At 38.5% G+C, this 27715-nt stretch overlaps 3 protein-coding genes across 7 annotated transcripts in view; 2 read left to right on the top strand and 1 right to left on the bottom strand.

Moving 5' to 3' along the window:
• oxct1a (3-oxoacid CoA transferase 1a) overlaps positions 1-3582 on the bottom strand; it is a 52687-nt gene extending 49105 nt beyond the window's left edge. The window contains exons 1-3 of one of the 2 annotated variants that reach the window (XM_040050396.1): positions 3366-3582; positions 2247-2355; positions 204-294 (exon numbers count right to left, since the gene is read on the bottom strand). In XM_040050396.1, coding sequence (XP_039906330.1) covers positions 204-294; positions 2247-2355; positions 3366-3461 — 296 coding nt within the window. In that variant the 5' untranslated portion in view covers positions 3462-3582. The remainder of the gene's footprint in view (positions 1-203; positions 295-2246; positions 2356-3365) is intronic. The other variant, XM_040050398.1, reaches the window with a different exon arrangement.
• A 1932-nt stretch (positions 3583-5514) lies between these two features.
• Positions 5515-11159, top strand: cunh5orf51 (chromosome unknown C5orf51 homolog). 2 transcript variants are annotated; one of them, XM_040050404.1, is made up of 6 exons: positions 5515-5823; positions 6529-6638; positions 9062-9208; positions 9623-9754; positions 9883-9997; positions 10100-10319. In XM_040050404.1, exons 1-6 carry the CDS (start codon positions 5730-5732, stop codon positions 10174-10176), a joined length of 675 nt encoding a protein of 224 aa, XP_039906338.1. In that variant the 5' UTR covers positions 5515-5729; the 3' UTR covers positions 10177-10319. The 2 variants fall into 2 exon arrangements, with proteins under 2 accessions (XP_039906338.1, XP_039906337.1); XM_040050403.1 differs by lacking the exon at positions 10100-10319 and adding an exon at positions 10830-11159 and having other exon boundaries at positions 5521-5823.
• Positions 11160-11280: 121 nt separating this feature from the next.
• fbxo4 (F-box protein 4) lies at positions 11281-15821 on the top strand. 3 transcript variants are annotated; one of them, XM_040050400.1, is made up of 7 exons: positions 11281-12263; positions 13049-13320; positions 13397-13617; positions 13960-14035; positions 14122-14294; positions 14406-14614; positions 14706-15821. In XM_040050400.1, exons 1-7 carry the CDS (start codon positions 12108-12110, stop codon positions 14790-14792), a joined length of 1194 nt encoding a protein of 397 aa, XP_039906334.1. In that variant the 5' UTR covers positions 11281-12107; the 3' UTR covers positions 14793-15821. The 3 variants fall into 3 exon arrangements, with proteins under 3 accessions (XP_039906334.1, XP_039906333.1, XP_039906335.1); XM_040050399.1 differs by having other exon boundaries at positions 14382-14614; XM_040050401.1 differs by having other exon boundaries at positions 14409-14614; positions 14706-15820.
• Positions 15822-27715: the final 11894 nt, after the last annotated feature.

Genomic DNA, 27715 nt, shown 5'->3' with positions numbered 1-27715 from the left:
CAAGACAAAGAAACACTACTATTCAAGACAATAAGCAAAACGTTCAAGTTCATATGCAAGGATGTGGTTTGGTTAAAAGGTTTAAACCAAAGTAATAATTCTAATGTTTTTGTTTTTATTTAATTCTACCAAAACAACCCAACAACAATGAATGGTACTATTCTAAAACAGCATGTACAAATCATGTACACTTCCACACATACCCTGCATTGTTACTGACTGCAGTGATGCCCTTAACGCCAGTCTTCAGTAAACTGTTGATGAGATTCTCCGGAATTCCGCATAATCCAAAGCCTGAGGTGGAATACAAAAAAGTAAGCGTTGCAAACAAGAATCACTGTGAGAAAAGAAAAACGATACACATTTAAACACGACTTTAAATAAAACTGCCAAAAGTATGTATCAGTGTATTTACGTAGTAAGTAAATGTTATGACTTTGTGTTTTATCTTCACTTGTTCAGCTGCAGTCTGTGCATTTACTGCCATCGCTAATTTCCTTATATTTTGCTAGGAAAAAATAAGAAATGTCTAATCCAGTTAATTGGCTTAAAGCATAAAAAACATTTCTCTGAAAATGCTCAGAGAAATGAAAACGAATGAAAAAGCAGCCGATGTCCAAAGAAAACTTTAAAAGACCTTCAGAAAGCCTGGAGAACAATTGATTAAGACCAGTTACAAAATTGCAATTACATGCTGTATGTTAACCAGATATTTTAGGCCAATTCGTTCATAGCAATGTGAGAATTAGGTCGTGATTTGAACTGTGATTCAGTGCTCTCCTCATGGACTTTGGATCAAAGTCCAAAGATAACCTGGCCTTTGATGACGCAGTTGAGCTACATGGTGTGAAGGAATTTTATTCGCAAACATATATTTAAGACATTTTAAGATCATATAAGGACCTTAAAATGGCTTAAATACACATTTACATCTAAGGATTAGGGACATGCCAGATTAGGACAGTAAACTAATACAAAAACAATGATCTTGTTAACTATGTCAAACCACACAGAAAAACCAAAGTGCAATCAGCTTGGATCAAGTCCAGGTATTTCTAGACTTGTTTAGAAATATTCTTATATTGCACTGAGCGAAGGTTCATCTGCTTTTCTCTTAGACAGAAGTGCGTCACCATGGAAAACATTTAACAATGTCACTGTGAACAGGACTATAAATAAGATCAGTGGATTGCGTGTGCACTCAGTGTGTGGATGATACTCAACCAGCATTCTACAGACAGTTTGGAATCACTTCATTGCAAATTAGACATTACATTTATTCTAATGAATTCACCTGCCACTTTCTTACGTGCATGCGTTCAACCGCTCATTAACCCAAATATCTAATCAGCCAATCAAACGTCAGCTGCTAAGTGCATTTAGGCAAGTAGACATGGGGAAGATGACACACTGAAGTTCAAACCAAGAATCAGCCTGGGTAAGAACGGTGATTTAAGTGATTTTGAATGCATGGTTGTTGGTGCCAGACAGGTTGATCTGAGTAATTTAGAAACGGCTGATCTACCATCTACCAGTATTGTTCCACACAACCATCTCTAGGGTTTAAAGAAAATATCCATTGGTTGCCCAGTGGTTCAACAAAAACTGGATAACAGAAGACTGAAAAAACATTCTCTAGTCTGATGAGTCTCCTAACAATTGGATGGTAGAGTCAGAAAAAAGATAACCATGGATCTATCCTGTGTATTAACAGCTCAGGCTGGTGGTGGTATAATATTGTGGGAAATATTATCTTGTCACATTTTAGGGCCCTTGGTATACCAACAGTGCACCATTTAAATGCCACAAGATACAGGAATATTATTGTTGTTGACTGTGTCCACCCCTTTACGACCACAGGTCTTCTGATAGCTGCTTCCAGCATGAGAACAAACAATGTCACAAAGTTCAAATGACCTATAACTGCGTTCTTGAACATGACAATGAGTACTCATCACTGTAACCAAATGGCCTCCACAGTTAGTAGAGCACTTTTGGGATGTGGTGGAATGAGAGATTTGCATCACGGATGTGGAGCGTGTTTTTGTTTCCAGCACCTTGATGAGTCTATGCCATGAAGAAATATGAAGCTATAAGAGACAGTAATACCAAGGTGTACCTCATAACATCCAGTGAGTGTATGTAAATATAAAGCATAACATACTGTTAGGTGAACAAAATCATCATAAACCAAGCAGTCCTATCTGACACTGTTACAACATGTTTGTGAAAGTACTATACATTACCTCCCACAAGAATGGTAGCTCCATTATGGATATCTTTAACTGCTTCTACAGGATCTGAGTAGAACTTTGAATTTTTCTGACTTGATGTGGAAAAGTAAGAGCCACAGGTCTGTAGAAAGCACAAGAGCATGAAATACAGAAAATTTGCATTCATAAAAAATGCTGTTTCCGCAACACCAAAAAAACCAAACATGTAAATTCTAAATAGAAGCACAAAAAAAAAAAAAGGCTTAAAACCTAATGACCTGCTTGCACAGTTCAAATCCAATTTATTCTGTAGAAGAAAGGAAAAGTAAACCTAACTGCTGAACAAATCCTGCAACAAAAGCAGGCGAGATTATGATAGCACACAGCCAAGAGCCAAAAACCAACAGTAAGCAGAGGATTCAGGTTTAAAATCATGTGTCAGGCCAATGTGAGCTGCTGTCTTTTGTAAATTCTCATATCTCAGACAGTAGTTAAACGCAAGTTCAACCATGAAGGGCAGTTAAAATCTAAGATATCACGCAGATTGCTGCAATCACACGGTGCTTACTGTGTGGGTGATAATTAACTAGCATTCAAGAGAAAGCTTAAGTTCACAATGTTCTTGTCATTACACACAAATACATTGTTACAAATAATCTTTTTTATTAGTTAACAACACGAGCTTCACATTTAACGACTCTATAATATTGGAACATGTTTTTGAAAGTTTTCCGCACTGAATAAAACGTGTGGCAGGTGTTTAGACCTAAATCTATGATTACTTGGTGTTGAGTTACGCGCACTTGTGATCATCCAACTACACATACCTTAGTCAGATCAAATAACCTGATTCACTTTATTCATGCATTTCTAGATCTTAGCAGCAGTTTTTGAAAGGATTGGCAAATGTGTTGTATTGCGCGTATCCGCAAGGTTGCGCGCCCTGCAGGCTGAGGTCAGCCCACAATAACACATAAACGCAAACTGAAACAGTATAACGACGCAAAGCTTGGTTCATAGTTTCATTCCAAATGTAACCAATATTTTAATGACAGTTGAATTATTATATTTTACTACTGTCGTCTCTTTTTTTGCAGCAACATCATCTCAGCACTCCTACAACAGGTGTAACGTCGCTGTTGTTATACTGACCTTGCTCAATTGGTGGATGGCGAAGTTTATTTTGGTTCTGTGGCGGGTTTTCAAGAGTATATTTTCCGCTCTGCACAAAGCTTTGAGGGCCGCCATGATTTGGAGCTACAAACTTGGGGTGGGCGGAGATGCAGGGTGAGCGCTGACTGGATCTTTAACCGAGCTAGCTGAGGGTCACAAAATATGGCTACACACAAGCCCAGCTCGGCGACACGATGCTATTGGCTGTTTTCAAACAGGATGAAAGGAGAAGCTCTTCTTCGTTATCTTTCCCCCACCTGGTAAGCTGGGCATGTTTTAGTGCATTGCCGCCTACTGTTGGTGTTGTAGCATCATTGCCGTTTGAGAAAGCCGAATACTACCCTTGTTCTCTTGTTCTTTTTTAGTAGGGCTATACTGTATTCAAAGGTCCACGAAGAAAACATTAATTTCCCTGACACAGTTTGCAATGCATGAGAGCAATTTCCAATCTCTGTTTCCCCACTGCATCCCATTCTCACATTGATGATTCAGCCTCTCACTAAGGATGCAGTGGCACAGCATCCTGCCAAATGGCACATGCAAATCTACATTTTCTACCTAATCTTATCCACGTCATCAGTGCTTTCAATCCCAACATCTGCTAGCACACAAAGACAGTTTCACATTTTATTAAATTTATTTTATTTATATCGAAACCATATTTCAAAACAGGAATTGCCTCCTGGTGTTTAATATTGAAAGGTAAAAACCCTACAATAATGCAGAACAACCCCAACAACTCACAAAAGACGACGTGCTATGAGCAAGTACTTTGGCGACATTGGGAAGGAAAAACTCCCTTTTAACAGGAAGAAACCTCCAGCAGAACCAGGCTCAGGGAGGGGCAGCCATCAGGGTTGGGGGTGAGGGGAAGGAGACAAGACAAAAGACATGCTGTGGAAGAGAGACGGAGATTAACAATAGCTCATAATTAAATGCACAGTGGTGTTGAGAAGGCATTCTCTCTTTTTTTTTTTCATTAGAATTTTGACATAGAAAAAAAAATCATGATGCATTAAAACCCAATTCTTCTGAATTTGGAAAGCCTATATTGACTCTTTAGAAACTTCCAGAACTCAACTGCCAAAAAGGCTAGGCCTTTTAATTTGATAAAACTTTAGTGTTTAATTTGCACAAAGCAACCTAATTACAGCTACCTACATTTCCACCAGGAGAATTTTTTTTTCTGAAGCTTTCAACAATCCTATTGATCATTTGCTACCAAATATCAATATCGAATCTGTATGATCAGGTAAAGGAGAGTCTGGAGAGGTGGAGGTGCGTGCTAGAGGAAAGAGTAATGAAAGTCAGTAGATGCAAGACTGAATACATGTGTGAATGAGAGAAAAGCATATACAAGAGATGGAGCCAATTGGAGACAAAGTTAGAGAGGAAAGGTGAGATGAGATGGTCTGGACACATGCGGAGGGATAGTGGATATACTGGCTAAAGGATTCTGACTATGGAGCTGTCAAACAGGAAGAAAAGAGAAAGACCACAGACAAAGTTTATGGATGTAGTGAAAGAGGACATGCAGTGGGTTGGTGTGACAGCAGAGAATGGGAGATAGGGATTGAAATGGATGATGAAGATCCACTGTGGTGACCCAGCTCAAAAAAGAATTTAGTTATTAGTTATTTCCCCTTCTGCCCCATGAAAACACAATGTTGAGGAGGCACAAGGCAGATGTCCTACACCGTGGAGTCTGTCTCAGCAGTTTGCAACACACTTCTTGCAATACCTGAATTTTTCCCAGTCTGCCTCATGTTGCACAGAATTTCCCCTTCTATTTTCCTCATTTAATTTGTATCCACAGGTTCCAGCAATATGCCCCCTCCAACAAACAGAAATCTGTAGCTCATCCCTACATTTCTCATATTTTTCCTCTGCATGCATCCCTGACATTTCAAGCAAAAACCCACAGATCATTTTTTTCATCCGTCCTTTGAAATTTATCTTTCCATTTTGTGTAGAAACGGTTTCTGGCATAGGACTCATTGCACAGGACTAAATAACTAAAAACTGACTAACCCCCCCCTTTTTTTTTTTTTATTCTAACCGGCTACCAACAGTTTGTTTCCTACTGTTTGAGTTATTATTTTCCAAAGTCGCCTCAGCAGACGTCTAACTTTATAGCACGCACGCTCCCTTCAGCTGTCAGCACCACCACACTATCTAAAAGTACACGTATGTTTACAGTTTAAAGTTAACGTTTTTGCAAACGCAGGGACGACTTACTGATATAATCCTACGGCCGTGCGCGTGCATGCACAGAAACGGAAATTGAAAATTCTTTGAGCACGTGAGTACAATCCGTGGCTCCCGTGACTGGTACTTTTAGTCATGGCCGACGACTACAGACGACAAGGTTTCGAGTTGGAGAGAAGAATATTTGAGTTAGACATCAAGTGTTCGAGTCTCAGAGCTGAAAAGCAAGGTACCGATTACACTGTTTATTTGTTTGCCTTTCGGCAATTCATTTAGTACGTGGCAAACAGTCTTGGTTAAGGAATCGACTAGCAAGCAAGCAATCAAGCTAACTTCCAGCGTACGTTAGCTTGCAACCATGACAACAGCTGCTGTCTAGTGAAATATTGCATTTTGGCAAAAAATAAAACAAAACAACCTTTCTGAACACATCAGTGCATATGCAGTTAGTTAATTATAATTAGTGGTTAGCAACGTTGCAGGACAATGTACATAACTCGCGGAGTTATGTTTGTATTTCACTAGGGTTTTTTGAGTTAACTGCTAACGTTAGCTAAAATGCAGTATTGTTGACATATGTGAAGGTATGACACATGATGGCTGGTAATGCTAGCTAAACGACTGTCATCAATAAAGCAACGAAGCATCTACCTTGTCCTTATTGCATGTTAAATGGTGTCGTTAACTTTTTTACTTTAACTTGTGTCTGAATCTCAAACGCCACCGTGTTAGTGCGCATTTTTGGCCTTATGTTTATCTGTGAATGCTCGCATGGGCTAGTCAGCTTATGTTTTATGCTAAAATATTTTTTTTCCTGTCATGAGTCGAATTGTGGATGATTATAAAGTCCCGATCAACAATCGCGATAACTCGGGATTTTTCATGAGTTTAGATTTGTACTTGGGTAATATGTTAACATATGGTTCTTCCGTAGATGATGACTATTTACAGAATGCATCTGCCATACTAGACAAGTTGAAAAGCTTTTACAGACAAGGAGGAGAGAGTAGCAACCTATCCAAGCTGCTGCAGGATTACACACAGGTACTTCCTTCCATCAAATTGTATTTACTCTCTTGCATTTCAGTAAGTTATTTTATTAAGTAGTCAGTAACATGAGGGATTTTTTAAACTACTAGTGATTTTTGTCCCCAAAACCACAGAAAACAGGATAAAATACCCAACTAAGGTGCCCTGAACACAAGGAAAATTTTCTTACTTACACTGCTTAGCAGTATTAAACGCAAATATAAAATGTCTAAATCATCTTAGAAGGTGGAAGCAGAAAGTGACAGGTTTGCAGTAGGTTACTGTTGTATCTACATTTTAATAAAAACCCTGCATATCTTAAAGATACTTTCAGTTGTTCCCATTTTCACAAGGGGTCACCACAGTTGGTTGCTCACACATATAGTTTTTACTTTTTTGCAACCCCAAGGGGATTTGTGTCTCCTCCCAAAATCAAACCAGGGATCTTTTATTTGTTAGATGGATGTGTAAACCACTACACTATGCAGCCACTAAAAAACGATCATCTCTACAAAGTAAAAACTGAACACATTCCAGTCTCTTTACTTTTACAGTTTAAGTTTAGCATTGTACACACATGTCCAGGGGATTGAATACCCATATTTGTTGGTTTAGTGTCTGTGTAACAGGCTAAATTGTCATGTATAGCTAGAAGCAAGTTATAAAATGCAGCTGTACTATAAGGGAGTTTATATAAAAAAGTAAATCTGTCTGCACATCTATATTCACTCTGGCTTGAGTAAGTGAACATAGAGCAGGCAAAGGCTAGTTACATGTCAAGAATTGTAGCTAAGTTTGTAAAGTAGTGTAACATAAATGTTGTGTCACAGACATAATCACAAAATTCACCGTCTATTCAGTAATAAACGCTAAGAAATTTTCTATACTCTCTGAAAATAATTTCCTGTGAATTTTAGGGCTGCAACAATTCATCACCATAATCATTGCCATCGACTATAAAAATTTGTTGACGCAGAATTGTATTTTCTTAAGTGTTGAGCACAGGCATACAGGTGACTTTGTCCAATAAAGAGGCTCATGCACCTGTCAAATGGCTAAAGTCAGGACAGAGAACATCTTCAGCATGGTTATTAACAGCTGGGAACATCATCTCAAAGATCTCAAAGCTTTATTTGAACTTATGGATAGAAACTATTTTTAGTTTCCTACTTGCACATTTTTTCTTTGTTTAAATGCTACTAGCAAATTAATTTATATTACCTAACATTTTGATTTATTTCATTTTTATTCTGATGGTTCTATTGAGTAATGTTAAAAGAACCATTTGATTATTTTCAAATTCATATGTCATTATTTTAATTTGCTGTGGGACAAGACAACAGGGTATTCATAGGTGGGCAGACTTGAGCAGGTAAGGTACTGGAGCCTAGAATAAGAGGTTTGCCTACAGGAAGTGTAGATAAGAGTTACTGAAATAATCGTCGACTAATCAAAGAAAAATGAGGCACATTAGTCTGCTATCAAAATAATTGTTATTTAGCAACTAATGTTGCTAACATAGTGTCTTCTATAATGAGTTCATTGAAAGTGCCGTCTTTGCAGTTGCTGCTGTCTTCTGTTTAGCTCTTATCTAAATTTTGACATAATTACAGAGCTCATATCAGGAAAACATGGAAACTTTGTCTGAAATGAAAACCCTCTAATTATGAGTGTTTTAGTTCTGTTCCTTTAACAATTTACAGCCTCTGTGTGACATTGTAATAATGTCTAATGCAAACTGGTCTAGATTTACTTTACTAAAGATATTCTGAAGCTTATTGCTTTAAAAATTTAGGGGTAAAATGTTTGCCATAAACTGTAAAACAAAACCTCTAACTCCATACCAACCCACAAGAGATGGTTCAGTTAGGGAAGAAGAAATGTTGAAGATGGTGGTTTTGTTTTACATTTGTTACAGTTGTATCAGTGTGATCTTGGGGTGCTTTCCATTCTGCGTACTGTACTTCCTGCCATTCTCATCACTCTATCCTTCAGCCTTTAGCCTATATTTTCCCCTAAATGTATCTCTGAGGAGGTTCAAGAACCATAGTTGTATCATACTAAAGCTTTTTGAAAGACAGAAAAAATATTTTTGAGTAGGCAGCTGATCTGATGGGACAGTAAAATCAGTGACTGCATTATTGGAAATTGCTTTATGTGATCTAAATTCAATTCAGTTTCATTTATGTTGTGCGTGCTTATGTTGTATTACAGCTCCAGATTAGATACAGATAACTCTAACCGTTGTTCCCCCCCCCCCCCCTCCCAAATAGTTTTCTTAATTAGTTTAAAGAAGGAGCAACAGCTGGCAGGTTTATTATAGGCCTTTATCCTATTTTGCAAAGTTATACATGGAGCAGGCAAAATGTTTAAGACAATTTTAACACATCATTCAGTTTTACTTTTTTTTGTAAATTATTTTATTTTTCATCATTTAGGTGATTCTAGACATCACTTTTTATGAAGAGAATAAACTGGTGGACCAGGAGTTCCCTGAGGACTGTTCACCATTTAAAATTCAGCAGCTTCTTCAAGATCTGACTGAACCTGAAGTTTTGGCCGCACGGCTTGCACCAGCACAAGAGGTTTGTGTTTGTCTCAAACCGATTTTGGTGTTGTCTTCTACTCCATTTTATGAATAGTGTACTTTGTATCAAATCACAAACTGTCATGTAGTCTGGTTATTACAATATAAGACTATAAAGGTTACTATATGGGGACACAAACCCACAACCCAAAGGGTATAAAAGAGGAGCAGACACTCTTTTTTTTTTTTTTTCTATTAAGATTATGTCCATGTGTTTCTTTCTTGGTCTGGTTAACTATCCAGTAATTATCCTACTTTCAGTAGGACGTCAGTTCAACTTTAATTTTCCCTTTGATTTGTGGTTCCGCTACTCACACTTGGACACATGCTTTTAAAGTGCTTATTAAATAAATATGGATGAGGCATCATGGAGTGTCTGATATTGATATTCGTGTCTTTTGGTTTATGTTAGGTGCAGTCTGTGTTGGGTTTAGAGCTGTTAGAATGTCTCTACTGGAGACGTGGAGCTCTGCTGTATATGTACTGTCATACCCTTCATCAGCGAAAGCAGTGGATCAAGAAAAACAAGGAAACATTTCTTAAGGTAACAAACAATGCAGAGATCTAAGGAGTTTCATTCATTGTTAGCTGTACAACTTTACTTTGATTAAAACCAATAGTTTACCACTTTTTTATGTTTCTTTTTTAATGTTAAACACATTTTTGACCCAGTGTATTCAGGAAGGTGTGCGATACCTGATGCGGATGCTGCAGGTGAGAAACTCTGTGAAGCTCAATGATGGTGTGGTGCTACATGACACTGCTACAGCAAACATCTTATCTGAAGGTAAATATGTTATTTATTATAGACGTGATAAACTGAAGGAATACACTTGAACCCACAACCTCCCCAGTTATGTGATCGGATGTTTGTGTTATATTGTGGTAGGGAGAAACCTGACAGCTTCGCTGGAATCTCTTCTGTCCTTGGAGACAAGAGTTTTGGCAAATAAATATGGTTACTGAGAATTACATCCCAGAGTAATCATTGGCAGGGATCATTAAATGTGGTTTGGGGGCTGAACTCCTTAGTAAAGCAGTTTTTTTTACTTCTAATTTGTTACCCATCTTTGAAAATCTTAGGAGATTTAAAAAAAAAAAAAAAAAAAGCAGCTGACCTTCATTGAAGGTCAGCTGCTTTTTCTCTCATCCCAGAGGCTTTTCAATTCTAAAACCAAAAGGTGGAGAGTCCCGTACTTAATAATGGGTACAGGTACAGAATTAGGTGTATAGATGTGAAAAAAGGCGTGGACCATTACCACCAGAAGTTTCAGGTGACACTTTGGAAAAAACTTGCCCCAAAAACTGGATATGGCTCACCTTGGCTTGTTTGATGATTCACATGATTAATAGTGGTCAGCAACCACCTCCTAAGGGACAACCCCCACTAGGGTTTAAATACCTGGGGCTCTACATACAGAAGCCAAACTGAAGAAGCCTCTGGGATGAGAGGTGAAAAGTCTTCAACAGAGTTAAAGAAATCCATCACTTTTTGTTTTTCTTCTTCTAATACTACAATGACCTGGATAACTGAAAACTGACACAGAAATTTTTTTTTAACAATCTGTTCTGTTGTTGCCAACTGGTCTTACTAACTACCGGTTTATCTTTTGGTTCAGGCATTTTCTCAGACACACACCTGTTGACAATGATGTACATTGGCGAAATGTGTTTCTGGGCAGTCAAGTACGAGGACTGCAGCGCTGACACTACGGAGCACAAAGAAGATCGCCTCCAGTTTCGGGACATTGGCACACAGATCCTCAACAAATATGTGCTTGCCTGTGAGGGCCCTCTCCAAGGGCAGGGCTGGAACACAGAGAATGCCAAGGAAATCCTCAGTATTTTACAGTGAAAAATATAGCTTCTCTGTTACAATTGCCCTCAGGAACAGATCAAAGTTCAATATTCAAATGTGTCAATCCCAAATAAAAATGGAGCCCATCGGATGGGGTGCAGTCTTGTGAAAGTTTATGGGGAGGCACAGGGAGAGAGTGAATGTGAAGAAAGGAGATGCTGGAACAGTGTCTACAGGCAACCTAATCCTATGCCAAACAGCCCAGGCCAAAGCAGATGAATGAGAAGTTAGAGTATAAGACAAGCATTGTAATAGAAGGGCTGCACAAGAGGCTGTTGAATAATTATTTGCCCTGGCCTGCTGAAAAAGCAGTGGCCACTCTGATTCCAGACTGTTGATTGGGGCATTTGTTTTGCTCTAAGAATGTGTCACAATAGCATTAATATTACTAAAGAGGTTATGAATAATAAAAAAGAAAAATTGACTTTTCATTTTAAGATTGTAACAAGTTTAAAGATAATACAGCTGGAAATGAGACATTGCACATTAACATTTATTTATTGTTTTGTTGCCATTTTGTTATGCTTTTAATATATATTAAAATAGCATATGCATTATTTGAATTTGTGTATAAAGTATACACACAGAAGGCAAAGAAAGGTGTTCGAACTGTTTGTCAGTGACGTATTAATGACCAATTCAAAGTATGTTCAGGTTTGTTCATACCAGCTTTGTAATGCACCACTTGTATTTTCATCTATTGCAACTTCCATTTTTCTGCAACTTGAATAACATTGATAGTGTAACTATTAATAGAGAAACTGTGTTGTTTGGGCAAAAAAATCTATCATTTTGTTTTTTAATGTCCTTGTTGACAATAAACGTGCTTTGTTTTAAGAAAAAATTCCTAGTTTGCCTTCCAGATTTTCTTTTACTACGTATTCCTGTTTTGTTTGATGATACTGAACTACAATACCCACAATGCTCCACTGCTACCCAATAATGAGGAAGTGACAGGAAAACATCGGTGTTGGCATTTCCTTGGTTCATAGTGTTTAGTTGTACACAGTAAATATTCGCATATGACACAAATTAAGACATGGCTGAAAAGATCCAGCAGCTGGAGTCTTTGGTGATCCGCAGCCTCAGGCGGTTTAGAGACCGCTATTTCCCTGATAAAGTTGTTGAAGCCGATTTGACAGTTGGAGACTCTGGAAAAGAAGAACAACAGTATGGATCTTTGGATACCTTACCGGTAAGTCGAATCATTCATAGGAGAATTCTGTGTACGTCTACCTATGTAGCCTATATGTCACTCATTCAGACAGGACAAGCCTAAAAGGATAGTGTTGGTCTCTTCAGGTTCTACACACACAGTCTGAAAGCTGTTTATAGAAAAAATGATAGATGCTCAGTCTAAGTGTCGCGTTCAACTTGTCGGCTTCCAAAGTAGTCGTAATTGCCCCCCGTCCCTGATTTGGCATGCCTCGACTGCACCATTCTGAGCAGGAACACTGCCATACTTTATGACTTCCTTTGACTTATCTTTGAAGTATATCAGCTGATTATAGAATTGCTTGTATTAGTGATTGTCCATTATCCCCTTCCAATCTGTATTTTTCCTACTTCTTAACCAAATACACACAATTTGTTTAACTAGGAATTTTAACCTCCTAAGACCTGAACTCTTCCACGGCATGCATTTGTAATTTCTCTTTGATATTTGGGCATATATTGGGGCCTGATGAATGTAAAAACAAAAAATTACCAGATTTTTTTCTTTTTACCTTATTTTTGTTTTTAAGAAAAATAAGAGCCACATGAGGATATTTGTTTAAAAATTTGATAGAACAGTAGCAGTATAATGTCCTCCTAAGTGGATATCAGGCCCTTGTAGAGCACAATTGAGTATTTTGGTCTAAATAACCCAAAATGTGATGTCCACATATGTGGACAGCAGGTCCTAGGAGGTTAATCTAGAAATATTTATTGTTGATCTAGGAAAATCAAAATAATTGTGCTCCGCCATTCCTCCCGAAGGTGGATGTACAGTTTCTGATCATGACCTTTCTGTCTCCTGCGGATCTCTGCCACCTTGGAGCCACAAGTCGTTACTGGAGGGCCATGGTTAGAGATCCATTACTGTGGAGATATTTCCTATTGCGGGACATGCCATACTGGCCCTCCATTGATCATGTGACCATACCCCATCCAGACTTGCTGGATGCACCGCTAATAAGTGAAGACGAGAGCCTGGATGATAGAGAAGAGGGAAATGAAGGAATAAAACTAAAATTTGACTACATGTCAGAGTGAGTATCCCCCTGTTATCCTGCATTACCGTCAGTTTCCTGGAAAAATTTCTGAGCAAACCTTGTGTATCAACAGATACCTGAAAGGTTGCCCATCCTCCAGACAGCAGTGGCTTCCTACACGACCAGCATATGAGGTGGTGACCTCATTTTTTCAGTCCCTGGTACCCTCGTCTGAACCGCGTTACGCCATGTTTGGTCCTGGCATGGAGCAGCTGGATGTCTCTTTAGTCACAAGGCTTATGCATGCTCCAGATATACTTCCTGTGTCAGGCACTCCGCACAGACAGATAAATGGTAAGATAACACTGATCTAAGGGATAAGCTTCTCATGGTATTTTTCTCATCATAATGCATAATATAGTGGCTGATTTTCCCTTTTAATCAATTGTAAATTACATAGTTTGTCCTTTAGATAAAAGATAAAATTATATAAAATGTGATTATTTTAAAGGCAATGTGTAATAATGATGTGTTACAGAAATTACATCAGTGCATTTTAATCACAGAATTAATCAACAGATAAGTTTACTTGCTATGTGTATTGTCTACCACTAGATGGCACTAGATCACTACATACACACAGCTTATCTACCCAAAGAATACAAACAAACATACGTAAACCTTTGTTTATTTCAGGTATTGGCTCGGGGATAAGTTACATGTTCAATAACCAACACAAATTTAACATCCTCACTCTGTATTCAACCAACAGGTGAGCACTTTGTTTGTTGCTGAATGAGTCACAGTTGTTTCTCATCCTTTTTGCAGTTATTAATCTTTGTGTTTTTGTGTCTGTAGGGCAGAGAGAGAAAGAGCCAGAGTGCAACAGGAGAGCATCAGCAATAAACTCTTTACCTTTGAAGGAAATGACGACTCAGGGGACCCAGTGTGCGTTCCTGCTCCTCAGGTTCAGCAGGTGTGCCAAGTGGTGGATGGGTTCATCTATGTTGCCAATGCAGAGCTTGAGAGAGGTAAAATAACACATCTTTTTTTGTAGTGTAGTACAATGACACATCATACTCAATGGTTTTTGACTGATCAATGCAGAACATCTGCAGTAGGTTCATGGTTCATGATGTCAATAGGTGGTGAGAAGTCTGAAGGAGTCCAGATTCGAGCTGTGCTAAACTGCAGTAGGGGTTCCACATCCAAACCTCTGCTGGTGCTCTCATGCATCTCAAGAGAGGAACCAGAAACAGTTCGGACTCCCAGCACCAGATCCATGTGTCGAACTCCCTGTGTTGACATGGCAAAGAGACTTGGCCTACCCCACCTGCCTAACCCCTGGATGGTAATTGCTTGATATTTGATCAGGTGAAAGCTTTTCCATCCAGAGTTCAGCTTGTGGAGCTTTTCAGCCTGTTTCTCTCTTTCATAAACAGGTACAGGATACAGTGGCAGAATCCCTGTCTGGGCTTTTGGATGGCATTTCCTGGCTGCTGAGATGTTCTGGAGTCAAACTCTACTAACACCTGCTGTTGCACGATGGATCAGAACTGCAGACATCGGTCTTTTTTGTCTTTTTTTGACACCAATACACACTAGGACATTTCCTGAGTCCTTCAGGTTCAGGACTGAAGGTTTGCCAATGCAGTTTAATTATATGGACTAGAAGCAAAAGAAAATATTGGGTAAATAGTGATCTTGGACACCTAAAAGACACTTTGGTATTATTTGCAGAAAGATCAATATGAAGGAGCTGTGCACTAACTCGACAAACTACTTTCATTTAACACTATTTTAAGAGCGATGCATAAATGAAGTTGCATTAATGGTTTTGTGGTGGATGAAGGAACAAAGCAACAGGAATGTACAGGCAGACAGACTTTATTTGCAAAATTGGGAAAAACATTCAAATCAAATTAATTACCACTTAATCATTTAAAAGCATAAATGCTGCTTTAATTTAGGCATATCATGAGTGGCATAGTGAGTTACCACTTAGTCATGTGGCTGAATGCTTTAACATTTGATAAATGGTATTTTTAAGGCTTTTTTGTGATCTTAATGGAGTAAAATGACTTTGGTGTAAAGGTAATTTCTGTTAACTTCCTATAGAATTGTCCTATAGAAAATCTGCTTATGCAACTTTCATACAAAATATTTTGCCTACTGATCAAAGGTTTCTAGCCACCCAATTTACATCAGCAAATATTGGCATACCATTTATTTTGTTACTACTCAAACTCAAATTTTGTTAATTCTCCATAATGTAATGGCTTACACATTCACTTAACTAGTGAAAGATCACTTGAAGTGACTCCTTGTGAATAATGGAGCACTAAAAATAGCCTTACTTCATAAGAATATTTCTGTCAATGCAGCAATATATTTTTTTCATAAAAGCTGTATTTATTATTTTAATTGTTTACATCTTTTTTTGTTATTATTGCACATTTTGCTTTCCTTTTACATATAAGAATTGCCGGTGTTGTGATGAAAATCCTTCTTTTTCAAATGATAAATAAACTTTTTTGGGACAATTCTTATTAATCTCTAGGTCACATTTTGTCCTTAAATATTATGTAAGTGATGGCAAAATTGAATTTCTTTCTTGAATTGAATCATGACAGAATACCCTTTGGAAGCTAGGAGGTGCTACTGTAGCATTTCTTACTACTTTTGATTTTCATTTTGTTAGAATTTTAAATATCTTGACTTTTACCTGCTATCATGCCACTTTTAAGATTTCTGACAAACTAATAATGGATCCAGTTTTCAGTGACATACAGAACAAAAGACAAATTTATTTTCTTACCCAAAAGTATTCAATCCCAGAGATAGTTTGGATTATTACAGACAAATGTTTACAAGTCCTACAATGTCGATGGCAGCACACATATTGCTTATATTGCTTCTTTCGTGTCTGGTACACATGAAATACATATATAATAGAATCTGCAATGACAACGTTGAGGTTTAAGCAGAAATTTCTAAAACTGAATTCCTCTAGAATTGCAGCACTTAAATCATCACGTCTCTCCATTAATGTGCTTAAGTTGTGCGCGCGCGTCTGTGTATTTTCTCTGAAAATTACCATTACTGTCATATTCCGTCTACCTGGTGATGACGTTCACACCTTCTGCTGGCAACAATAGGATCATTTTTCTGTCAGGTAAGGCCTGACAAGATAATGTGCTTCACTGATGCTCTTTTGTTCTAGTCCCCTAGGTAACCACGTCATGGACAAAAGTGCACCCCCCTACCCTTTTCTGCAGGCCTTCCGTCAAAAGTCTCAGTAGTCATTTTCATAGGCTTGCAGTGTTAGAATAAGGCTATGATTGGTGCAATTTGGGTGCATTAACCCGTGCTGAACGCAGTTGAAGTGCAGATTTATTTATTTTTTCTTTTTCTGTTGATATCTATTTTTAGGGAGATGATGGAAGAGTCAGCCATTGTATAAACGTGTAATTCATCTGTTTCTGGTAGTAATAGACGGACCCCTGACATGTTATCTTTATATGCCTCTTGTTCTGCTGTTCTGGTCTTCATGCCACACTTATTTACCTACATCTCTGTCTATGTACTTCTCTGTGTATATGTGTGCTCATGCTTGCACAGTCTGCACAAAGGGGGGAAACAGTGCATAAACCCTGGGGATCTGTTCTGAGGGCAGGTATGCAGGGAAAAACTTTCCACAATCCTTTGTTATTGCTCTGTGATCCTTGTGTTGCCTTATGGAGAGCTCTACCACAGACTGGCTCTATCAGTGTTCATGACTCAGTTTGCCGTTGCAATCTGAATGAACGAAGAGGCGAAGAAGCTTTTTTCTGGTGATGAACAACTTTTCTGTGAATGCAGGCGAAAGTAAACGATTGCTTTAGTTTGCTGTGCTTTTGCTGCCAAGATGTGTTGGATCTACTGTCGAAACTTGCTTGGAAAGGATATTTTCAAGGTTTGTTTACTCAAGCTGCAGACTGTGAACCATTAGTACACATCTCTGCATAATAGTTGGTTGGTGGGGGAGTGTTTTGGAAGAGTGAATGAGTACCAGACCTCCAGCTGCCTCTTGTCTTCTACAAGCACATGTGGCCTCGGGGATTCCATGTCATGAAGAAGAAGCCTCTATTGACTGACCCAAGACAGTTTACAGATGCAAGACAGACTCTGCAACACTACTAGGGCAGTTGAGACATACCACACGTGTGAAGAGTAAGATGTGAAGAGAGATAGATGCTGAATGTTTTGAAAATACTGTGCACAGAGAAAGGGGAAAAGTCATGCATGTAGAAATGGAGTCACAGTTGGGATTTAAGCTTGGTCAAATGCCAAGTAGAGAAGTGTGTCTTAGTGTGTGTCGGTTTTATAGTGTTTTATTATATCATAGTCTTAAAAAGGAAAAATGGTTGGAAGTAATTTAATTTCATGAATTGACAATTAGCTTATGTAACCTAGTGCAATTTAGTGTTCTGTGTTAACTGTGGCAGAATTGTGGACCACTTTTCTTTGCAGAATTGTTTTCATTCAACCACATTTGAGGGTTTTGAGCATGTATAGTCTGTTTAATGTCAGCCCAAAACATCTCAAACAGATTCAAGTCCAGACTTTGACTAGACCACTCCAAAACCTTCCTTTTTATTTTTATTTTTTAAGCTATTCAGTAGTGGACTTGATGGTGTGTTTCAGATCTTTGTGCTACTGCATATTGCAAGTGTTGTTGAGCTTTAGGACATGAGATGCTGGCAGGATATTCTCCTTCAGGATTTTCTGGTAGAGTGCAGAATTCACTGTTCCATCAATTACAGCAAGCCATCCAGGTTCCGAAGCACCAAAACACTGCGGTTTGCTGGATTCCCAAAGCTTTAGAAATGACTCTGTAACCCTTCCAAGATTGATATATGTCAGTGACTTTGTTTTTCATCTGATCATGTGTTTCTTTAGATCATGGCATGATGTGTTGCTTTTTCACAATTCTGTTTTAGTGATTTCTTGGTTTAGCAGGTCTGGCAGCAATCAAGCCTGGGTGTGGCTGATGAAATTGAACTCATCTTTCCAAGAAATGCGGTTAATCACAATTAATTTGCAATTTAACAAGGGGGCGATAACTTTTTCTCTAATAAATGAAGTCATCAATTTAAATCTAAATCGTGCATACACCATGGGGATCTGTTTTGAGGGCAGGTATGCAGGAAAAAACTTTCCAGAATCCTTTGTTAGTAATCCTGGTGTTGCCTTATGGAGAGATCTACCACAGACCAGCACTATCAGTGTTCATAACTCAGTTTGCCGTTGCAATCTGAATGAACAAAGGGGGGGGGAAAAAGCTTCTTTCTGGTGATGAACAACTTTTCTGTGAATGCAGGCGAAAGTAAACCATTACTTTAGTTTGGTGTGCTTTTGCTGCCAGGATGTGTTGGATCTACTGTCGAAACTTGCTTGGATTTTGCATTTTGTATTTAACTGGGTCATCTTTGTCCATTTTTAAAGTTCTTTGATGGTCAGAAACTAAATTTGACAAAGATAAAAACAAAACCAGAAAAGGGGAAAACTTCATTATTTAATTTGATAGAAATAGCACACACATTAGTCAATCACTGAAGTTTGAGAAACCTGTTTAGAACATGGTGGAGCTGCAAGATTGCTAATAAGTATTTCAAAATTTGGTGTTCATTATGAACCGAAAAAATCTGTTGTATAAACCGGTTTTATGGACCCACAAAAAGCAACACCTTTAGAATAAACATCTGACATATTGTATTAATCATAATGTTGCATATTTTGCTTTTCTGTATATTTACTTTCCAGTCTGTATATAGTGGTGCACAAGTAATTATTGAATTGCATGTTAGAGGGTTTTTTGTCGTATTTTCTTAATCAAACTTAAAAACAAGCACCAATAATGCATTTTAATATAAGCACAATAGGTAACAATATAAGTAAACATGCCAGTGCAAACATACAGACTAATGTACAAAGTATCTATTATTACTATTAATTTGACTCAAACTGCAAATCACCGGGCTAAACACGCTGTATTTTTCCAACTTCTCTTTTATAGCAGCAACAACTCTGTGTTCTATCATCCCTCTTCTTCACTCTCTCCTCCTTTCATTAGAATTAAGTCCCTGATTTGTATTCTATGATAACAGCCAAGATTAAAGTAGGTTTAGAAAAAAGAAAAAACATCATTTGCATGATGCATTCACTGATTAAGCTAAGCGTCCCTCTTAATTGTGTTGTTTTGCACATGGTGAGGTTCTCATGCTGATACTCTGTGGGTTTTACTAAACCCATGCAATCTCACCAATTCACTTCAATTTCCTTCCTACTTCACTGTCCATCCCACCTACCTCCCGCTGTCATATGCATGGCAGGTTAGTAGAAGTATTAATGGTGAATTATTTGTGAATCATTTTGAGCTTGTTCAAATCATCATTCACTCTGTACTAAAGAAGATCAAGCACCAGGAACAGTGTGATCCTTCTGTATATTTTCTGTTGTTTTTAGTACGTGTGTGTGTGTGTGTGTGTGTGTGTGTGTGTGTGTGTGTGTGTGTGTGTGTGTGTGTGTGTGTGTGTGTGTGTGTGTGTGTGTGTGTGTGTGTTTTCCCCCTGTAGCCATCTCCTCTCTTTTATCCTAATCCAATAGGTGACAAGGAGCTGACATAGTTGTATATAGCCACAGTTGGCTGTGAAACTATAAATGCATTACGGTTGACTTGAAGGGGATGACACAAAGGGCACACTTCCATTATTGGGAAAATAAAAACAGACAGCCAAACATACATTATATGGCTATTGAAAGACAATACTGCAGAAAAACGATCACAGGAATACAGCTGTGACATGCTGCACAAAGGTAGTTTCAGGCAGTCAGCGCAGATCGAACACAGTTTTAAAGCAACAGTCAGAAAAGGCATTCAAAGAGATCCAAAAGAAAGCAAAACATACTGTAGCTGTATTAATCTCCACATACTAAATGAACCATGTCATTCCACTAAGTGACATATTGGATTTCTGCACTGCACACTGTTTTCTTACATTTACTGCTTTTATACTATAAATATTATTGACATGTCAAAGCAGCCACTGACATTAGTGCGCTACGGAAACAGACTCACCAGAGTTTGAATGCAATTTGGTATAAAGCTCAGTATCTAACTGTTTTAGGAAAGCTAAAGCAATTTGGGTGTAAAGTACAAACCTAAAATAAAACAAAACTCAACAGTGTTATTCTAACAACCAGTGGCAAATGATATATATTGTTAAAGAGTAACATCTCTTCGATAGCTGCTGTAATGACTAAAACTAAACTGCTCACTAAACACCCTGCAGAGCTTAGGTGGTTGCATGGTGGGAACCTAATTCCAGCCCTGTTACCCCCCTCCGGTGCCCTTGCAGTGGCATCAGTCTGTGGGACAGATGCATTGTTATCCTGTCACATTCACTACAGCGTAACTCCACATGATTCAGCAACAAAGCAAGTAATTCACTGAACACCCCCGATCTCCTCCAATCACAGCTCTTTGTCATATACTGTAACTCACCAATACAGTACATGCTCAGTGCCAATTTTTTTTCTTCTTTCTGTTTCTTTAATTAATGTCACAACATGTCGAGTGAAAGATCAGCAGTGAATAATGGCGCACAACACTTGCAAACCTCATTAAAGTTATTTCAGTTCGAGCTTTTTTCCTCTGCTAGTTTATAATTCACAGTATTTATGTTGCATGGGAGCAGCCCTGGTCTCTCACTGAGTGTTTTTTATGCGCACTGCAGTTGAACGACATGGAAAAGCCATAGCTATAAGTTGTGGACCTCATAAACAAGAAGAGGACAGGTTATAAAAATAAAAGGCCAGCTCCGCTCTGTAAAGACAGGCCAATTCCATATCTTTCTCATCACATCACAAATTATGTCAACACTGCATCAGTGCATTGGCAGAAAGATAAAAAGCACTGGGACCAAGGAAATACAAGCACTCGTTCTCCTCTGTGCCCTCCTCCGTGTCTTTTTCTTTGTCTCAGTGCCCCTCTCGCCTAGGCTATTCAGTTTTTGTTAATAAAACTCCAATCATGATATTGGTAATTGGAGTCTGAAGCTGCTTGCCGTTTTAGAGAGCAAGGGTTAGCTCAGCTTTATACATTACACAGCCCGTGATCCGTACTTTCATAATGGGTATGTGGACACTCGTGTGTTGCAGGCTGCAGCTCTCCAAAATTAGGCTTAGGTAGTTTTAATGAGACAATTGAACTTTTTTTGCATTGATCGCATTTGAGTGATGATCGATTGGAAGTCAAATCATGAAGACGTTGGAAAAAATGAAAAGCTCTGTGGGGATAATGAGACAGCGTATATGGATGCAGTGCTGGGGGGGGGGGGGAGCAAACCAGCAGCAACAGCTGGCGCATGAAACGTTATTCACGTGTCGGGGCGGGTCGTCCTTACTAACTGGTTGCTTATGGGTGTGGGGGTTTAGGCCCATTGACAGCTGAAATCCTGGCCGAGCCTCTCTTGGCGTGACGTCTCTGGTGAACACTACACGTGAACCAACACAGGCTACAGTTTAGGACAGAGTCCCCCCACTATGGAAGTGTCCTGTAGTTAAACGATGTCTCTTTCGCACACAAGGACAGGATACATTGTGGCTTATTCTGATGGTTATATAACCTTTGGGGGGAGAATGTACATTTCACGTGAAAAAGAAAAGCAAAACGTTTTTTCTTCTATGACTTTATCATCTAAATAATAAAGAAAACTACATTTCACCGCATTCCTAAATATCTAAAACATTAACAATCAACATAAACAACTATTCTAAACACACCCATTCAACTACAGTACAGTTCGTCTGCTCTAATAAGATGTTCGTGCAGGTCACTACTTTCTCTTCACTTTTGCTCTCACCAGAAAGCATGGCAGCGTATTAAAGGGGTTTTATTTTGGAAGTTTGGCCCGGCAGTCATTCTCCCTAGCTGCCCCCTCTGTGGTGGTGGTCAACACAGCAGAGTGGATTGCTGGCGGATGAGGGCGCTTGATCGCTACGCGAGACACACTGCCCACTTTCTCTGTTTAAGCGACGTAGCGTGTCTCTACCCCTCCAAGTGGTCTAGACGATGAGCAGCAAATAAGGCAAAAACCGCACCAGGAAAGCACGCGTCCGATCCTGAGATTGAGTGATATGTAAAAGTCGTCCTGGTGAGGACTGAGTCGGGCCGAGCAGTCTGCAGTGAAGAAGCAGCAGGACTTGTAACCCGTTAGTGCTTGCGCTGGCCATCAGATGAGCAACTTCTGAAAAGTAAATCTGCGCCGCGCTTGCAGTTTTCAGCTCCACGCTTCGGATGAAGTAAGTTAGTTTATGTTTTTAAAGAGTGAAATGCGTTGTTTGTGCCCATAAATCTCCACGTTTTAAGCATGTTACGCGCGTCTCGAGGCTTAGCTTAAATGCAGCACTTCTTTCTTTTACGCAAAAAAAAGAAAAAGAAAATCTTTCCAACCCATCACAAACTCGTTTGTTCTTCTGGTGCGCACTTTTAAGAGCTTACAGCAGAATCAACAACGAATGGGATTTTTTTTCCTGTGCTGCAAATTGGCGTTGCAAGAGAAATTTGGAGAGCTTGGGATGGGATGCCAGCCATAGCTGGATGTGACGGATGTATACTTTTCTATTGTTACCCGTTAAGTCCCGTTAATTACAGCTGCGGGGTGTTTGTACAGTACAGTCCCGCTGTGTTAAACAGCATGCTGATAAATACCGAAACCTCAGTGGAGAAATACAAACATCTGGAATGAGACAGAAGCCCTGTTTCTTTAAAAAGTGATCAAGCTATTCTAAAAAGCTCAGAAGGTGCTTGTTTTCTTTGGTGTCTTTGCATGCATCAAATTCAGAATTGAGTGATTATGATATCTGTACAGTTATATCTGTTATTGTAGACGCAAGACATTAGGACAGTGGTTCTACACAGGCTTCATTGGTGGGCATGTGGGTGGTGGGGGTGGCACACCTGGGGGAAAACGTGGAGTGAATTATATGACTTAAAGGAGGAATAAACAAAAGGAAGAACTGATACTGCGATTCTTAACTTTTTAGTTCATCTGAAATTAAGCTGGGATCTTTTTTTATTGTTAATGATTGTGGAGTGTGAGCTTTCTTTGGCTTCTAAAGTTTGAGAAGTACTGCATGACGAGTACAAATATTATGATTTTCTCTAGAAATTGGCAGTTTTCTTTTTAAATATTTTCTCTTTTATCCCACCAATATTGAGCTGTGATTTACCTAAACTGCTCAGTTGGATTCAACACCATCCAAAGACACTCAATATCATATGAAACCAGTACAATAATATTAAGAGGAACTGCAAACATTCATGTAATCAAGCTTCTTACTGACTAAATGACTTCACTGTTTACAATATATTAAGAAATGGTAATTGATTTAGCCTTGCACTAATAGGTTAACCGAGTTTATATCATTCCAGAAAAATGACCACCATCCAAACACCTGCCAAAAGAGTAGTCTGGGACTTTGTTTTTCCTCCTTATTGCGTTTTTATTAACAGCACATGCATTTACCAGTTTCGCAAGCTTCTAATCTCAGTTTGTTTGCTCTTCATCAGTGAACGCTTGACCGTTTTACGAACCACAGGAGAACAATGTTTCTCATTTTGCAGTTTTGATTAGGACGCACACTGCACTCTGATGAGATACACAGAAGGCAGAGTTCCAGCTCTGCTTCTTCTTATTCATCACCCAAAATTTGTGGCCATCTGCACTTTGAGCAGTCCAGGTTGTGTGTTTTTGGTGTGTTTTGTGCCTTTTATTTTCTAGAAGAACCATATTTACTTTCACTTCAGAATCTCATAAATCCATTTGTGCAGTTGCTTGAAAACAGTATTTTACTTAAAAGTTTTACCCATAATCGATTCTCTGTATAAATACAGATATAAAAAATCGTCGTCAGTGTCTCTTAAACATCACATCAATTTTTATAGACGCATAACTTGCTAATATTCATCCTAATGTAGCTAAAGCATCTTCAGTTGGATGCTTTATTTGATCACTTCTGCATTAATGCAGAGAAAAGCAATGATGAGACATGTGGTGAAAAGCTGTGTAACTACAGCAATTACACACCAGCGCCTACTGTGCAGCTGAAAAGAAATTTCAAAACATGAGGCGAGTAGTTTTAAGAGACATTACAGCCATCAGTTTGTGTCTTGCTGTCGTCACACACAACATTAAGTACAGCTGTTATGTTCCAAAACCTCTGACAGCTCAACAGCACTTTGGAAACCATTACATTTTGCACACATCCATGTACACCTGGGCTTCAGTCATGGTTTTCAGAATGTGCTTGTGTGTGTCTGACATACAGAGAGAAACAGCAGATTTAGACCAAAAGGGAAAGGTACATGTTGCACAGATATAATTAGTCCAAATAACAGAGCTGGAAGGGGTTAGACAGGATAGAGACTTGATTCCTTCAAATTAGATTGAACTCCAAAACCTCAACCACTAAATTTGAACTATTCAGTAAATCACAATAAATCATTAAAGCCTAATGGCACAGTTAATTTTCCAGTTCTGATTAATTTTTTTAAAAACTGTCTCTGAAATGGCCAAATTTGACTAGTAGCAGCTTTACCACCGTCAGGCACCTGTAAAAGATGAAAAACCTGATTTTAAAACATAAAACATTTAATAGTCGATAGCTTTAGACAAACCGCTGTATGCCCGCGTGCGCACAAACACAACTGGAAATTTTGTAAAGCAATTTGACTCTGCTGGACTCGTGCTTGTGCTCATTACTTTTGTCATTCTCTCTCTGACACGCATGCTTGATTTTATTTATACACATATGCATGCATATACACACAGACACCCACTCTTTCCCTTGCTGGTCTCCCACACACATAGACATGAGCGGGGTTTGCAGATGTGTGACCTGATCTGCTTCCAGCAGAGACTTTTCTCATGCCAATGTGCTGACTCTGAGTTTTCCGCACTCTCTTATGAAATAAGAGCAGGGGACGTTAGAACCATCCAGTAGCCATATTTATATAGGGAAGTGGACACACAAACATATATGTGCATAGGTTAAAAATTACATATATATTTATATGTACCTAGCTTCTTCACAAATATACTGATTTCCAGACAAATGTATGTAAATACATCCAGCAGCACAAGGCTTATTAAGAGGAGCTGGTTGCTGCTGTTTTCAGGTCCTTACTCTTGTCTGATTGGCTCTGCCGAGGTAGACTCTCACTCACTACCTGGTGTAATGTGCAGACTCATGTGGAAGTGTTACATTTACTAAAATGTTGAGGCTGGGGTTGAAGTTAAGGAAAAATGTTTGCATGCTATCTAGAGATATAACAATTCTGAACCCGAGACTGAAATTGCACTGCAATCATCCACAATAATGCATTGTGGTTCCATTTTTCCTACACCGTGATGCTCCTGTGGAGTTGTTATACCTGGTTAAATTATGCTAGTTTGGTGAAAGCTGTAATGTTTAAAGATTTTTCAGGCCCTAAGTGAACTGGAAATATCTCAAAACAGCATAGTTTAGTTTTCTTTTATTTTTTGTTTTCATGATGATGATTGTCAAGCGATCAGGCCTGTGGCAAAAATAATTTTTTCCACCATAATCATTTTGTGTTGTTCCACCCCTCTAAAGAAAACCCCGTAGCTTTGGCACAGAAACTGACGTATGATTTTGGAGAAGTACACTCCTGCTGATACGTATTACAGGAACCAGTAGTGGGCAAACGCACAACACAGTCATTGTTTGAATAGATTTGGTTAAAATGACTATAATTTCTGCCACAACATTTTCCAAATAATGTTTATTTATTGTCCTTCAGTCACAAAGTATAGCTAAACCATGTTGAGACACAGTGACACGCTCTATGAAACCATAAATAATAGGCCTGTTGGGTTGCTGGTGAGAAAAAAAATCACGGCTCCATAACATTATATTCCACATTTTTCTTGGTTGTTTATGTTTACTTTGTCTTGTTTTGAAGACGATGTAGATGTCTGGCATCTGGCATCTAAATTATATTTGTTTTAAAGCTTCCCAGGGTGATGATTTTTACTGACATGCTATCATTATTTCATGATTAAAACTGTATGCAGTTAAAGATGCCCTGTAGACGTTTTTCTTCCACAAAAATTCCGTTGTTTACATCACAGATTTTTAAGATTGATTATATTTTTCTGTTCAGGGGACATCAGAAATCCAATTGCAAAAATAAAATTATGCATAATTTACTGCATGTGTGTGCATCCTGGGACAGGATACAAACGAGTATTAGATCCACTCTTTAAATCACAGTGCTCAAAAACTTTGATACTTTTTAATGTCTCAAGCAATTGTTATAAATATTTTGTAGCGTTTAGCAGAGTAGCTATGATTTTAAAATTCCACTTTTGTTGTGGAAATGTGAAAATGTTAATTCATTTGCATTCTGTCAAAGTTGAATCGCCTCAGGCCATTTAGAGCTTTTAAACATTCGTTTTTCTTTAATGCCCCACGAAATAATAAAACACTGAAATGAGGAAAATGAAAAATGCAGGTCAAATTGCCCAAAGCCTTTTCCCCCCCATCTGTTAGTGAATAAAATAATCTTCCTTCTTTTCTTCGTAATCCAAATCAGTGTTTCATGATGGCCTTGAAAACTTTACAGCATAATTTCTTCCTTGTATTGACCAAATGCTAAATCTCATTTCAAATTTCCTGTTGTATTATATGTGGACATGAGCACAGACTGTTTTGCTGACTTCTGTGTTGTATTGCGAATGTCATTAACATGAAACCAAACTAAGCGGGCCTCTTGGGGTTATTGAGCTTTTAGTTTTCCGGGGTGCTGGTTTTGTCCGATAAATTAACACTCTTCTATCCTCTTACCCAAATAAATTTGGACATTTATGTCTGCAAAGGAGCTTGAGGAGTGCCAGTATGATAAAGACAAAACGTTAGGGCACAGTAGTCCAAAAAACAATGTCATTACTATTACGTTGCCCGTCTTCTATATACAGTCTATGGTTTGGATGTGGAGTCCTTAAAAAGAAAGTATGGTTCTTTTTCCATTTTAATACAAAAACAAGTTATTGTGGACACTGAAGATAAAAGAAAAAATGTATTTTGGAATGACTTGCTTTTACTCCCCTGCCCTAAGACACAATTCAAAAACACAACAGTGCACATAAGTAAATTTAGAGTATGAAATTAGTGTCCATAGAAAATATTTATTGACTACAGAATGTCAGAGCGCCAACTACACAGTCTTTCTGTTTTTTGCTTTCTCTCTAAAAGAAGCTCAAACTAAACTCTAGCTTGCAACATTGCTCTGCGAGTGTTTGTGTACATGTTGTCCTTCTTCAGTTATAGAAGGGACTAACAGAAACGATGTGCCCTTTCACCCCCTAACCTTTTTTTCTTTGGC

This window comes from Simochromis diagramma, unplaced genomic scaffold (assembly GCF_900408965.1).
Source record: "Simochromis diagramma unplaced genomic scaffold, fSimDia1.1 OVJJ01000131.1, whole genome shotgun sequence".
NCBI lineage: Eukaryota > Metazoa > Chordata > Actinopteri > Cichliformes > Cichlidae > Simochromis > Simochromis diagramma.
Note: the sequence above shows the minus strand (reverse complement) of the source record. Positions and strands in the feature narration are given on the sequence as shown.